This window comes from Lissotriton vulgaris, chromosome 5 (assembly GCF_964263255.1).
Source record: "Lissotriton vulgaris chromosome 5, aLisVul1.2, whole genome shotgun sequence".
Taxonomy (NCBI): Eukaryota; Metazoa; Chordata; class Amphibia; order Caudata; family Salamandridae; genus Lissotriton; species Lissotriton vulgaris.
Genome location: NC_141693.1, coordinates 847,401,902 through 847,417,897, shown reverse-complemented (window position 1 = coordinate 847,417,897; position 15,996 = coordinate 847,401,902). Strand labels below are relative to the sequence as shown.

General features: G+C 44.5%; 1 protein-coding gene across 1 annotated transcript in view; it reads right to left on the bottom strand.

The window, feature by feature from the left end:
* Positions 1-15,996, bottom strand: part of MYPN (myopalladin) — a 2,267,856-nt gene that overhangs the window by 1,540,491 nt on the left and 711,369 nt on the right. The window contains exon 7 of the mRNA XM_086922400.1: positions 2,324-2,465. Coding sequence (XP_086778526.1) covers positions 2,324-2,465 — 142 coding nt within the window. The remainder of the gene's footprint in view (positions 1-2,323; positions 2,466-15,996) is intronic.

Below are 15,996 nucleotides of genomic sequence, written 5' to 3'. Positions count from 1 at the left end.
AAACCAATATAGGATCTGTGAGTTTAGACAACATAAACTATGGGATTGGTGTCCAGACTGATTCCAGACACCTCAAAAGGGTATGTTAATTGCAGGTGTTGTAGCACACCGGGTAGGCACTCAGCCCGCCCGGTGGAACCCGATGATGAAGCATGTCACCCACTAGAAAGGTGAGTGAGGGTTTTCTTAAAAATCGATAGAGTTTTTGGGTACACTTTGTCACATTTCACGTTTCTTCATTTTCCCCTCTTTTGGTTGAAGACACTAGCCCTTACGTGTTTTTGCCATAATTTGTAGTTGCTCCTTTGTTGTTATTCATAACGTAATTGGGGTAGAGGAGTGCCTCTTTAATCCTACCTCTCTTGTTGTTTACAAGTATGTTAATCTGTAACCAGCTTGTTTAGAGTGCCACTACAAGCCCCACAACCTTACCAAGGAGTAACTAGTTTCTGGCAACCATCAAACATGACAACCCTGATACCTCAGAAATCGTGGAAACAGTACAGTACTTTTCGCTCAGTCACTTGTGCTCACTGTGTCTCAGAAAGATACACTGAATAAAGGATGGGGACTTTTTCAATAAGCATTTATTGAACCTGTGCCATTCTAGTATTATATATGTGTGCTTCAACAACCACTACACTACCCAATTGAATCCTTCGTTGATGTGATGCCGGAACCAGATACGTGTATGGTTTAAAATGTGGACTACGGCTCTACATCATTAGTGTGTTTGTGTATTACTCTCGCCAAACAGCTCCTCATTGAAGAATTACAGTTTCTATATCCTTCTGAAATACTTGAATGCAGAAATAAATCTTCTAATATAGCTTTTGGGTCTTTTTATTGGTCAATCACACTGGAATTGAACACTTATACTGAGGAGTTTTCCTTCTTTGATGCCTTGAAGAAGCCCAGACACGGCCGAAAGTTGTTGGCTGTATTGTCAATCCAACAAACCATTTGAAATAAAGGATCTAACATATAAAGACAACCTCTCGTTTCATTTGTGCATGTTTGGCAACTGTGCCTTTACTACTTCACATGTTGTTCATGTTGCCTCCCAGAGTTTTTTGTCTAGTGGTTACTAATGTATTGTTTGCAGGTGCTGTCAATATTGTACAGTGATAAAAAAAATTGTTGGTAGCTTGTGATGATTTTCGTTCAGCCGAAGTAGGTTTTATTATTGGAAAAGTTGGAAACTCCTACACTAGGCTGCACATTGAACTAATTCTGATTTTACAGTGTTTCCCACTTTGAACCATTGGTAAGACTTTCATAGCTCATACATAAACCTGACACACACCCCACCATAATCCCATGGTAGCATACGTCAAAGAGTATTCCAGTTTATTGTTACAGTGCTACAATACCACATTCTATAATTCAACCAAGTGAGAATGTTGCACATCTTGTGAGATGAAGATTTGACGACGTACTTTGGACTAAAATCTGCAGAGCCTTCTCCTAAGAAGAAACGAGCCCTGGCTTTTGCCAATTCCTGAGCTCATCCTCCCTGGTGCTGGAGAACACTCAGTTGAACTTGAGACATAGTCAGGGATAACATTTATATCCCTGGATCCTGTTGAATCTCAGAAGTTTGGTTTGAGAATGTTAGTGAATTATATTTTCTTTGTCAATACCTTAAGCACAAATGTGTACTATGTAAATATTTAATACTGATTTGCAGTAAAACGCCCACTGTGTAAATGTGTTTTGGACGCTGTTTTCCCAATCGTAATGCTACTGTGCAAATTCAAGCCTTTAGTGACATATTCATATTCTACAATAAATATAACAACAGTAGGCACATCTAACCGATGTAGGCAACAGGTGGGACAAATTGATTTATTGGCAGGGCAAGTAGATTTCAACAGAGTTTTGCTCCATTTACACGTAGCTTTTTAAACAATGTGACATCCATGTTGCATACTGTTTGTATGCACTAACTGAGGTACAATAGAATGGGTTTCTGATGTCCTGCCTTCATTGTAACTATGTCTAGTATTTTAGACATCATCGCAAATTCAGATGTCTAATTTCTCTGGCTTAACCATGGCAGAATAAGGCGTTGTTTACTTCGGGAATGCGCAGTGCCTGGCTATGGACAGAGTTACTCTAGTAGAATGCAAATATTTATTTTGTTATACTTATAACAATATACCAAAATAAATGTTTGCTTACTGAAACATTTATTCATTTTAAAATTCATACGTATATTTACTTTGGCGATGCAAAACTGGCATTCCAAAGTAGACAAGTATTGTTAAACAAATACAGGATTAAAAATAGCATTGGTTCATAACAATGACAAAATACTTACTTTTCTGTAAAATTCGAAACTCAGGCGAATCTTCAATTAATGAGCCTTCCCTGTACCATTCCACTTTCGGAGAAGGAGCCCCCTTTACTCGGCATTCAAAAACAATAAGCTGTCCCTCTGACGCAAACAAATCCTGGATTGTCTATAACAAAACACATTATTTAGAGAAAAACATATCACACATTTTTTGGTAATACAATCATTTTAGTTTTTCAGTGCTATGGGCTACATTTTCCAGAGTATACCATTGTACCTAAAACGAGTACACTTTGCTTAGACTGTGTTTTTTTTTAAATTAGTATTTTGTTAAAGATATGTTGAAATTTCACAGAAATGATGTTGTTACGCAGCTTTAACCATTTTCTTGATGCCTCGAGCCACAACTTGAACGTATCATTCACCTACCCCTATTGCAGTTACTATCCTACGGCAGGTACTTCATTCATTAGATACAGCTGATATCGAAAACTTTTTTTCTGCTCAAAAGGATGTATTTTATTTTTTAAAAGTAGGACAAAACGAGAGAAAAACATTCAGATCTAAAATCAAAGTACATGCACGTTGTCCGTAAAAGCAGCCACGAACACAGCACTCAGATGTGGGTACACCAGTAAGTGGCTATGGAGCAAACCAGGGTGTTAGGAAAATCACAATGCGTCACAGTTGTTTAATGTTTGGCACATTGAAACACATATACATGAGCAAGAACTACAACAGGCTTTTCTAATTATCAAAAAGCACAGTGAATTGTGACAGATCTAAGAGTATGAGTAGTTGGTGCATGGGGAGTTCTACGGTATCTACCCCTTCGATGCTGATGACGAGCTGAGCTCGTCATCAGCTATGGCGCTCGTATGCTGATGACGAGCTGAGCTTGTCATGTAACGCAGGTTTTTGAAAAACGCCGCACACAGCCGGAAAAGCTGCTGCAGCGATGCGGTTAACTTTCAAGACGGTTTCACCTTTGTGATAAATGAATCTAACATGTCCCAGATCCGTTTCCGGGGGCTCTCCATGGAGATCGTAGATTGGACATGTTATCAGCTCCTCTGGTAAATGTGATTCAATCTCACCAAGTGGAATATAATACGTCTCAGTAGCGTTTTACAGCAGAGCAGTAGAAAAGAATACGAGTTAAGTTTCCTATGTATGCACTACAGCTCCAACATGTAGGATTTTCTCTTGGTTTCAGATTATGTAGATGTTGGGATGTCCAAAAGGTTCTATGTAGTATTTCATTCATTTTCAAGCTTTATTCGGGTGCAAGAAAAACAACCATAAAAGCACATTATAGTACATATAGAAAAATTCCAGTTAAAATTCGTTTAAAAAGATAGTGACTAAAACAGATAAAAACATGCTAAAAACAAATAACAAGTTCACATTATATGTTAAGTCTTTGCACATTGTACGATTCCACCCGTATACAAGCTGCTAAACAAATGAACTCAGAAGCTAAAAACAATACTGAGATAGCGCAATCTAAGATCCAAGAGTCTAAAACCCGGATCTAAGTTTCAGGGGCTAGCATACCCCAGCGTGTTTTGACATAAACAATTCAGCCCAAGTTCTGCCTGTGTTTAATAACTAGTTTCAGAAATATTGCTACCAGTCTGGCAAAAGGTTCAGCGTCTAGGAATTGTAGTGCCAAATAAGCTGGGCGGCACCTACGTAAGCCCATGACTTTGAGGATAGGCAAAAGCCAATAGTGCCTCAGTTCCTTGTAAAACTTACAGAACAGTATCATATGAATTGTCGTTTGGGGTGAGCTGTCATCACAAGGACAAGTCTGAAGAGGTTTTTTCCAAATGTTGGTCTTAGGAAAGGTGACCAGGTGGTGGAAGATGTCCAGTCTAAACCTGGTTAACAAGAATCTCTCATAGCCCGTAAAGTTGTAGGTTAGATAGGGCTGGACCTTAAAAGATGTTTGTATCTGAAGTGAGTGCTGGACCGTGACTTTTGAGACCTCACTAACAAGTTGAAGAGATTCTAAGTGGGCCAGGCAGATCTTTTTAAACTTCTTTCTCGGGATGACAGCTATTGAGGTGGGTGAAAGATAGTAGTGAATCATGCCAAGGTCTGTAAAGAATTTCCTAACATAAGCGATCCAGCCAATCTTTAGCGCCATATCTAGGGAAAGACAATCCTCTATGATTCCCGGCAAAGAGTGGTCTCACATGCTGTCCAAATGCAGTGCCACAAAAGAAGAGGCTGGATCCGAATCAGGTCTACTACATAGGACATGCCTGCTTCCAAATGACAAGCATAAGTTGATGTGCCCTGAGGCACTGCCAAAAGGAAACATAGAAAAGTGTTTTCCACTTTTTGCAGCTCCTCCCCAAACCCCCACCCCATAAAGTGCACTTGATATGCTTTTAGCTCTGTATATTTCTAATAGTTCTACAGTGGGCCGCCTGCCCAGTTTATTCGCAAACTTACATAATGCAGCAGTTGTTCTGATAAGGGACAGTTTTCTAGATTCTATGGCGGACTTCCAAGAGCATTTATGGTCAAATGTAATACCCAAGTAAGGATACGTCTCTACTTTTTGTGAGTCGAGATACAAAGGCTTGATGTTATTAGTTCTCGACCCTACTACCATCACAAAGGTTTTCTTAATTTTCACCTTTAGATCGAGAGTAGCCATAAATGTGTGGTATCTTGTGAGAGCACGCTGTAACTCCATGGGAGTGCGGGCCAGGATTACGGCGTTGTCCGCATAGAGTAGAACCGGATTGGGCGCTCATTTATTATGGGGAGGTCCTGGCTACCCATCAGCATGGCTTTTTCCAGGCCATTAGTATACAAGTTAAATAAAAACGGGGTGAGGACGCAACCGGATGGTTTGAGTCATTTTTATCCAACCGACAACAGACAGTCTGGGCTCCCCCGTACTCTGCTGCAGTGCCGCCTTTGGAGGTGGGAGTCCCTCAGGGGTCGATTTTGAGCCCCACTCTCTTTAATATCTACATGTCCCCTCTCGCGGCACTGGCAGAGTCTTTCGGCGCCCAGATTGTCTCGTACGCCGATGACACCCAGCTTCTCTTCACATGCGGTAGGAACACAGACTTTGATGGCGAGAGCATTAAGAACTGCTTGGGTGTGGTATTTGCCTGGTTTCAACTTAATCAGCTGGAATGCAACTCCGACAAGTCTGAGCTCCTTTTCATTGGGTGCCCCCCTGACCCCGGATGGAAGGCCTGGTGGGCCGCAGGGATGTATTCTCCTTCCACTGACTCCACGGTAGCTAAGAATCTTGGAATCAAGATGGACAACTGTCTCTCACTGAAACCACAGATTCTTGGTCTGGTCGGGCAGTGTTTTGGGATACTAAAAATGTTAAGGAAATTCCTCCCTCTCCTTTCTACTGCCCATAGGAAAATAACGGTGCAAGCCCTGGTCGGATCGAGGTTGGATTACGCGAATGTACTGTACCTCGGCCTGCCGGAACATCTTTTGTCTCGCCTACAGGTAGTGCAGAACTCGGTGGCACGAGGTCCGGTAGCAGGAGACGCTAGGTGCTGAGCGGGTGCTGGGCATTGCGGGCGGTGTGCCATTGTCGCCCCCACCCCCCTCCCGAGACCTATGGGGCGTGGATCTTTTTATTTACAAACTATACAGGTTCCTCTAAAGCAGAGGTAAATCCCACAACTTTATGGTTTGTTCTTTGCACTTTATTTTTACACTGCATTTTTAACTTTCACGTCCTCTGGTAGGGTGGACCTTAGCGCGCCCACACCGTCGAGGTACATTACCAATGGTCCTGAAGAAAGCCCAGTAAATCTACACATAAAGGGCTGAAACATGTCGACCCCACTTTAAGTGGAAATAACCAATACATTAATTGGCACATTTCCCTACACATATTTTAACCTTGTCAGGCTGACCATTGAATAAAAAAATGTTCTTTATGGTACAGTCCTTTGACAAATTTACCATCACAGATTTTTTCACATCACTGTCACAAAAAACCCAGCTCCGCAATATTCTGGTGTTGTAGCACACCAGGGAGGCACTCGGCTTCTCCTGGTGGGCCCGATTGTGAAGCATGTCACCACCCAGGGTGGTGAGTGAGGGCTTCCAAGAAAATTCCTATTGATTTCCAATGTGAATCTTATAGGGAGATTATCTTCTCAGTTTTTGTGCTTATTTACTTTTTGACACTCTCTTGTTGTTTGACTGAGACTTCCCGGGGGACTGAGGGTGTCCCCTTTTCCCTCACTCTCAAATTGTTACTACTGTTATAAAAATTCACTATTACCAGAGCATTAGCACTAGTTTGGTGCAGAATAAGTATTTGATAGTTTGGTTCCAGTTTTACTGAATCAATTCTTTGGAGTAGTAGGGTGTTGGATACAAATATGACCAATCCCCCCTTTGCCCTGCCAGAGGGAGATGGTAAAGCTAGAGAAGAAAAAGTTATATAACCCTGAATATGAAGCTCCACCGTATCCCATGTTTCCTGTAAACCCAAGACACTATAGTCGTGGATGAAATCTAGCCAAACATTGTTTCCAGCCTTTAAGCGGAGGCCTGCGACATTCCAAAACAGAATGCCCAGCGAGGGGTCACCCAGTGTTGTTCCGGGTTTATGGGCTACTTCCACGTGTTCCACATGGCAACTGGCCTGTCCAGAATTCGGTAGTGCTTGATTATTTGTTTCACCACTTTGTTCTAAGTTATCTAAGGGTAAAGAATTAATGGAAGCACTAGTGCCTATGGGTTCAGTCAGAGCCCTTACAGCGGGTCAATCTACCTGCTCCAGATCCGAGAGCTTATCAAAATAGTTAAAGGTTGGGATGTTATATCTCCCCCCCCCCGACCTCTGAGTATGGTCTATTAGCATGTCCCTTATTATAGTTGGTAGATTGGAATGAGTGAAGTTGGGGGTAAAAACAGCTCAAGTCCCTGGTGAATATCTTGCCATCGATAAACTGGAGAGGCCAGTTGGAGATGTATTCTATGACCAGTCTGTCCCTGAAGTTTACCACAACGCAATCCCCGGGAGATCCTTTTTTTCTGTGGCCCACCCAGCTGAGTCTCCTTGCAAATAATATGGGCCCTGACAAATCAAGGGGCAGGGGCCTGTTCTTGTTAAGCCAGTGGGCCACTTTATTTCGAAGCTCGGGAAGGATTCGGATCTTCCTTGGGGTAGTTCCGGGAAACCTACTAGTACTACCGTATAGGGTAGCAATTGCGAGGGGGAGATTGATGTGTGAGGAAGTCCTGCTTGGTTTTCTGGTCGGGGAAGGGTCCTTTACTGCTCTTCGGTTTGCTTTTAAATGCTTTTAAATGCTTTTAAATGTCCCTCCTGATTCGTGCCCTGATCTATGGTGCCCTCTACATTTTCCAGCTCCTTAGAATCCACTGCCCTTAAGGTTTTTTGTGGGGGTCTACTCGTGATGTCCACAGTGGTCGTTGTATGTTTAGCTATGGTTTGCGCTCAGGTAGAAGCTGAGTCCTGGTACTTGTGAGAGTGTTCTGTGTAGTAAGACAAGGTTGCTTAATAGTGGGCTTTTCATTCGCTACACCAGATGGTTGCCCTAGAGTAATCTGGCTGCTAAGCAAATCTTTCTCCAGATTGTCTACTTTATCTCTGATACGCTTTACTCTTTCCAAGAGTGGAGCCATTAGAGATTTCATTAAATGCTCTATTTTATTCAATAAGCCCTCATTATGTAAAGGGAAGGAGCTGGGTGGGTTATCATTATTTCTGTCCTTAGGACTGCTGTCTTTACTTAGAGCAGGTGTTCCGACAGGCACGCCTTTTTTAGTGTTTGGACCCCTTGTTTTGGCTAATATTTTAGGTGCCTTCTTATGTTTCTGTATTAGCCCTCCGAAGTTTAGATTATCATTAGTAAATAAATGTTCAGGGTTAGAATTCTTTGTATTAAGTTTGGCTTTTTGCCCTCTGAGTGTAAACCTCGGAGTGACATTCCTTATATTTAAAGGGGAGGCAGGAATAAGGATTGGGCTTGTAGGAGCGTCACCTGACCCAATAGCTATAGGGACCTCAACATGGAATGGTGGATTAGTTAATGACTCATTAGTAAAGATGGTTGGAGCCAAAGATAGACACGGGCAGAAACTTTGGCAATGCGTTGTCTATAGTGGGAGGACTGATATGAGTGTTTGCAACATGGTGGGTACCAGGAAGGTAGACAAAGGATGGGGCCAAAATTGAATCCAAGGAGTTAGTTGTAGTCAACGATGTATTGGTAGGTGGAAAAAATGGGAGAGACCCAGCAGGAAGTGATAGGCGTCATTCAGTATGCTTAAAGGCATTAGCCACTACCCCAATTGTTTTCTGGAGCATACGATCGTTCGCTGTCAGGCTGGGTAATGGGGGTTTTGGGGCCACCTGTTTCTTTATTTCTGGGGCAGGCATCAGAAAGAGCTAAATTTCCTACTGTTTCAAATACTAGCGTCTAGCTGTGTAAGATTACCACATGTAATACTCCACACTAAGTGTAGATGTACTTAATATTGCACTATATTCTAGTTCACCAGAGTTAACAAATAGCAATAGCCGGATTGAAAGTAAAATCTTACAGAATATATAAGATGTCCTTTACCCCAGTCTAGTCCAGTCCACAGGGCCAAGAGAGGTGACCCGACCCGGCCTCTACCGCCCTTGTCCCGGGCTTCTCCTGGGACGCTCCCGCGCGCTCCCGCGTCGCGGAAAAGGGAGGGCAGTTAAATCACGCCTGGGGCTGTGGACGTGGCGATGATCCGGGCCAGGTGTGCGTGGCCAGAGGGAGTTTGGGGACTTCTAGTCCCCCAAAAGGAAAGCGGTGCAAGTCAAGGTAGCGCTACTCACAGTCAGAGCGCTAGGTTGCTGGTCTTTGTCCTGGTAGGTCCTTGATGACGGGGAAATGCACCGTTAGAAAGATACTCCACAGATTCAGGATGAGTTCTGCTCTGTTTTACAGCCACCACCAGCGCTGCAGCACCCCTGTTTGGTGTATCCAGCCAACTGCCAAGCTCGCACCGGATTCTGCTTGCCTTGTGTTCCGTTCGAGCTCTTCGTCTTCAAAGTTCTTCCAGTGTCCTAGTTTCCCGCTCGAGCTTTTCTCTTGGACTCCTAGCGGTTCTATGTAGTAGGATAACTTGATTTGCGCCAAGGAAAGTGTGATTGTGCTTTTAAACGGATATTGCAATAGGAATTTCGAGTTTAGTGCCTGGTTTGTTTCCTGGTATTCACTTTCCCCATTTTTGTTGTGCGCTATGTACAATCTTTGTTGAATTGCCTGTAGAAAGCTATAGGTTTTGGATACCATGTGGTCAATCTTGTTTTAGATGTGCACAAACTGAGTTATGGAAGGATCTCTACCCATAACTGCAAGTTCCTTCTGACAAAATCGTATTGTTATGAACTTGTAAAATGTAATGTTCTTTAATGTAAACTCTTCTTGTAGTTTAGCAAAAGTTAGAGGGTTCTTGGTTCATCCTGCTTATATAATTAGTATGATGCCTTATAAGGACCTTTCAGGCCATTATAGGGTTTCACCATCATTTGATTCTAGCATTCTGCCATTTGGATGTCATGTTAGAGTCTCATAATTTAATTTCTAGAAGAGAGTCCATTCTTAAAATGGATTGTTTAGTATTATACAAAATACATTTAGAAAGTAGGGGATTTGGATAGAACATGGAGAGATATGTAATTGGCAGAGCGGGCTCCTCCATTATGTCGCTCCCCCTGCCAGCACAGATGCAAAACTTGTAAAATAAAATGATAATAACACAGGTTTATTATCATTTTATTTTACTTCATATGGATGATTCTAGTGGGCAGGGCAATTGTGAGGACAGTTTAAGAAGAGTGGCGGGCCTTGCGGCTCAGTACGTATGTGAGTTTGTCCGGATGTCTTAGGATGGCCAAACCGACATGTCCACTGTGGTGTCTCCAAACAGCTGCGTTGCCAGGTTGGAGACAGCAAGCAGAGACTCCCAATCCCAATGGGAGAGCAAATCCAGGGCACTCAGGCCAATCCCGGCATTCTGAACAATGCCAGGATTGGCCATAGGATTGTCCCGGAGCCTCAGCCTGTGCTGCAGAGGAGCAGAAGAGTGGTGATGTGGAGCGACCCTCGACCCTGCACCCAGGCAGGTCGCTCCCCACACCGCGTAGCTCCAATGGTCTGCGCCCGTGCTTCCACCTAGCTGCTGCCAAGTTCGCGGCCCGCCTGGTAGGCCCCGATCTGCTCTGTCCCTCTCTGCATTGTATCTTGTGCCCCTTAAATTGTTCAAATTCTCTCCTCATCTAGTTTTCTGTGCCTTTCTGCCCTCTGTTCCACTCGCTTGTCCCTCGTTTTTTGTGCCTTCTGCCCTCTGTTCCAATCGTTTTTTGTGCTCTTCTGACCTCTGTTCCACTCGTTTTTTGTGCCTTCCTGCCCTTTGTTCCACTCGTTTTTTCCCCTCATTTTTTGGTGCCATTCTGCAGTCTGTTCCACTCATTTTTTGTGCTCTTCTGCCCTCTGTTCCACTCATTTTTTTGTGCCTTTCTGCCCTCTGTTCCACTCGTTTTTTGTGCTCCTCTGCCCTCTCTTCCACTCATTTTTGTGCCTTTCTGCCCTCTGTTCCACTCGCTTGTTCCTCGTTTTTTGCGCCTTTCTGCCCTGTTCCACTCGTTTTTTGTGCCTTTTTGCCCTCTGTTCCACTCGTTTTTTCCCCTCATTTTTTGTGCTCTTCTGCACTCTGTTCCACTCGTTTTTTGTGCTTTTCTTCCCTCTGTTCCACTCGTTTTTTGTTCTCTTCTGCCCTCGGTTCCATTTGTTTTTTGTACCTTTCTGCCCTCTGTTCCACTCCTTTTTTCCCCTCGTTTTATGTGCCCTTCTGCCCTCTGTCCCACTCGTTTTTTGTGCTCTTCTGCCCTCTGTTCCCCTTGTTTTGTGCTCTTCTGCCCTCTGTTCCACTCGTTTTTTGTGCCATTCTGCCCTCTGTTCCACTTGTTTTCCCTGTTTTGTTTTGTATCTTGTGCCCGCCAATATTGTCTTATTCCCCCTTTAATTACTGGTTCTGCGCTCTGTCCCTCGCTGTTTTGCATCCTGTGCCCGTTAAAATTGTTTAATTCTCTCCTCAATTACTGTTTTTTGTGCCCTGTGCCCCGGCCTGTGCCTGCCTTCTCCCGCACATGCTCACCCCCTGCCCTCTCGCCAGTCCCACTTCCCGCCGCTGCGTCCCTTGCGGCCCGCCCCCTGCTCCTATTTGCCCATCCCCCCCACCCAGCTGCTCCTCCCTCCCACCTCCCCTTCTTATGGCGGCTGCTACGCGACAGTGAGAGCGACCCTTCACCCTTCACCCAGGCAGGTCGCTCCCCACGCTGCGTAGCTCTACCGGTCTGCGCCTGTGCTTCCACCTAGCTGCTGCTAAGTTTGAGGCCCACCTGGTAGGCCCCAATCTGCTCTGTCCCTCTCTGCTTTGTATCTTGTGCCCGTTGATACTCTCTATTTCTCTCTTTAATTACTGGTTTTGTGCTCTGTCCCTCACTGTTTTGTTTTGTATCTCGTGACCGTCAATATTGTCTTATTCCCCCTCTAATTACCGGTTTCAGTGCTCTGTCCTTCGCTGTTTTGCATCCTGTGCCGTTAAAATTGTTTAATTCTCTGCTCAATTACTGCTTTTTGCGCCCTGTGCCCCAGCCTGTGCCTGCCTTCTCCTGCGCCCACTCACCCCCTGCCCTCTCGCCAATCTCACTTCCCGCTGCTGCATCCCCTGTGGCCCTGCCCCCCAGCTTCCATTTGCCCGTTCCCCCCCCCAGCTGCTCCTCCCTCCCACCTCCCCCTCTTCTTATGACGGCCGCTACACGGCCGCACGCCGAAGGTGCGCCAAAGGCTAGCCAGTCTGCGCCCGTCCGTGCCTGGACCGCGCCCAGCGCCAGAACCCCTGGACCCCGAAGACACCAAAACATCCAACTGCACTACGATGCCAGCACCCTCCACGCACTTAACCCCGGACGAGAACACACCTGCTACCGGGCCACCCCGAAGCACACCCAAGGGCCCTTCACCTGCCGGAACTGCAGCTTCACCAGCATCCAACCCGCAAAACCACCTACCAACGAACCCAACAACCTGAGATGCATCCTCCTTAACACTTGCTCCGCCCACAAACACGCCGTCGAACTCTGGGACCTCCTCGACTCAACCGCCCCAGACGTTCCCTTCCTGATGGAGACCTGGCTGAACCTCGCCTCAGCACCCAACATCGCTATAGCCATCCCGGAAGGCTACAAGATCTCCCATAGAAACCGCACCAACGGAGTAGGAGGTGGAATTGCCATCGTCCACAAGAACACCCTCAGAGTCTCGACCAACACCAATGACACCCTCAGCACGGCCGAACACCTGCACTTCCAGATCCACACCGACCCCAACACCACCCTCAGAGGAACCCTCATTTACAGACCCCCTGGACCAACACCACAGTTTAGCAACTCCATCGCCGACCTCATCAGCATCCTCACCCTCGCCCCCACAGACTACATCCTCCTTCGGACTCAGACAGCTTGTGACAACACCCACCCAAGCCGCCGGTCACACACTTGACCCCATCATCTCTGCAAGCCCCCACGTCTCCTTCAACCACACCACTGAACCCCACTGGACGGACCACTGCTGTGTCCATTTCACCTTTAGGATGCCCACCACACACCACCGCACCAAACAGATCCCTTGTCGCTGCTGGGGCAAAGTCATCGAAGAGCAGCTAGTCACCCCCCTCTCCAAGAGCCCACCACACACGTTGTCATACATCCAACATATTAATATTTAAAAAACATGTTTAGTTCCCGTTGGCACCACCCCCATCCTGACTTTGCAATAAGTGAGTACGCCACTAATCTTACAACTCTGTGGGTATGACCACACCACAGGTGTTATGAAATATTGTACCAGCTATCCCAGCACACCATTGTGTCCTCCAGAAGGGAGCAGTGGCACTTCGCCCTGGACATACACCTAACTAGTATGGAAAATTAACCAGAAACACACTGTCTAAAATAACACTGAAATTTGGTCATTTTGTTCAGTAAGTGTTGTTGGGAAAAATGTAAGGTAGTATAAGTGTGCAACTTGTTGTTCACATTCTGAGGAAAAATGGACATGTGTCTTACACAATAGAACAACAATTCATGGCTCTCTGTGTGGGCAGCTGAAAACTCAGTTTTCACAAAATAATTGTATGCCATATGTGCCAGTGTGAAAGGGACAACATCAATATACCATTGTACAGCAATCATTGTCACAGTACAGCAGTGCATGTGATGTACTTATGCTCTGCACTGCACCTGTCCCAAAATATCTGCAGGCGATATGTTTGAGATCACAAATGTGCACATATATATTTGCATTATTCATGATAGTCTGATGGCCAACTGGTATGGTAAAGTGTTTTATTTTCAAGCAAACATACTAGGTGACAACATTTATATATGTCCCTGCCAACTGGGTCTGTACCTCACAGCATGTACTTGAACATATATTGCTACACTAAGAGCATATTTGCCAAACCATAATCCAATGAGACGTGATGAAGCCAAAACAGAGGCTATGTAAATCAAAAGATGGAATACTATGTATAACAGTAAATTGGCCACGTAACTGTGCTCCAGATTGGGTAAAGGTCCATACAGAGCTTTCAACCTTGCCTCTGTGTCAGTGCAGCATTATTGCACTGTTGGTAGACATTATCATCATATGGCCTGATTGAACATAATGACCTATACACCTGATGGCCTACTACATCTGACACGGCCATTGTTGAGCACTGTAAATTGCTATGTGAGGTGTAGTGATATGGCTGACATAGCATTACATTTGCCTCGTGTGTGTTAAGTTGTTGTTGTGACTATACACATTAACAACTTATCCACATTTCCAACAACCATAAGAGTTTGAAGCGCTATGACTCCACAAGCAGTCTTTGGTAATAATTACCAGAAAACAAAATTAACATTGTGTAAAAGTAATGTGTACATGCATAACTAAAACACCATACGATGTATGTGGTCTATGATGAAATATGCACATGACAATATTGATGTAATTTCCAGAACAGTACTGTCACAAATACAGCAGTGAACTTGTCGATAACATTTCCCAACACGCTTTATACAACTGGAATCAGAGTCTGTTCTGTGTTCCATTGCCACAGTCTGCCCTATTTGTATGGTTACTTGACATGTAGCCAAGTATTTCTGTCCAAATTGTATGTACCTGCTCTTCTGGTGTGCCATACAGCTGCTTGTACAGGGGAAGGACAGTGTCAACCAGGGTTTCCAGCTGCTCAGGTGTGAAGGTAGGGGCCCTGCTCTCTGTGCAGTGTGTAATTATAGCTCCCTGAGGATGAAATGAGCAGCAGAGAGATAGAGAGGTCTGTAAAAGTGCAGTTTCTGAAGGCAAGTGACCTGTACAGCAAATTGTTAGCCATATATGTATACCCCATAGGCGGTGTTCTTTGTAGGCGATCAAACGGATAGGTCCACGTCGGTCGCATTTTCTGACTTTGTGGAATGCCTGTGATTGCTGGATGACACTCCACCTACTGCATGGTTCAAAATAGCTAGTAGTCCGTGAGTAAGCTTGTGCCATTAGTAATGTAAATTCACTGCGTTGGTTGTCACTGTAGGCGGACAAATTCAGTGAGCTGCAACTGTTGCCATAACAAGTTACAGCCTATGGCTGTGTCCGCCTCGGTTCTGAATCGCCTCCCTCAATTTTTTAATAATGGTTTGATTGGTGCAAATTTATTTGCGAATGTTGTGGCTTTGGACTCCACCATGCCTGGATGCACAATATTGCGTGTTAAAGGAGCTTCTAAATCAATCGCTCACACTCCCTTCACAAAGTCACCTTGGGGGGAGCCTTAAACAGTTTTTGGCAGGCTAAAGGAGCATGAAAGCACAAACATCAGTTTTATGTTAAACTCTTTTTTGCAGGCAGCTAGTAGCCCAAGTCTATTCACAGGTGTAAATACACCAAAGGACATTGTTGAAAGCCACAGTCACTGATCTGTGTGATGTTCAGGTGAAGAGGGGGTATGTGTAAGTTGATGTACAGAATCCAACATTCACAGAGGGCCGAAATCCTCAAATGTCAAGTATCCGACTCATGCATTGCAATTCAATGGAACGTTGTAAATTATGTATGTGTCCCGTACTTAAGTGTACATCTACAGATCAATTCAAATGTAGTTTGTAAATTGGCAGTGTATCTCATTGTATGTGCAATGAAGGATTCACTAAATGATACTGCCCACCATGCCACATTTGTGTGAATGAAGTGCTGAGTGCAACTACAGACGTATTTGGTGTACAGGATGGTATGCGTAACATGATTCTAATATGTTTTCCAAAAACCTTGCTCTTCCCGTAGACATACCCAAGTCATGTTTTGTTTGCTTGTAGGATTTGTGTTTCCATATATTTGCCACATTATCTGAAATGGTATGTATGCTGTTGTATGCATACAAAGAAATATTTGGTAAAAGTTGGTTTGCACTGTCATAAACTGTTATGTGTGGTTACATGGTCTTTTGTGTTTTTAGGGCGTTTGTTGTGAGTGGTTTGTGTGTATATTCTGTAAATGTTTACTTGAACATTGAACAACTGTCAATCTTCCATGTAGGAGACTCAGTATACCCCAACCAGCATGGTTCCTACACCATTGAGG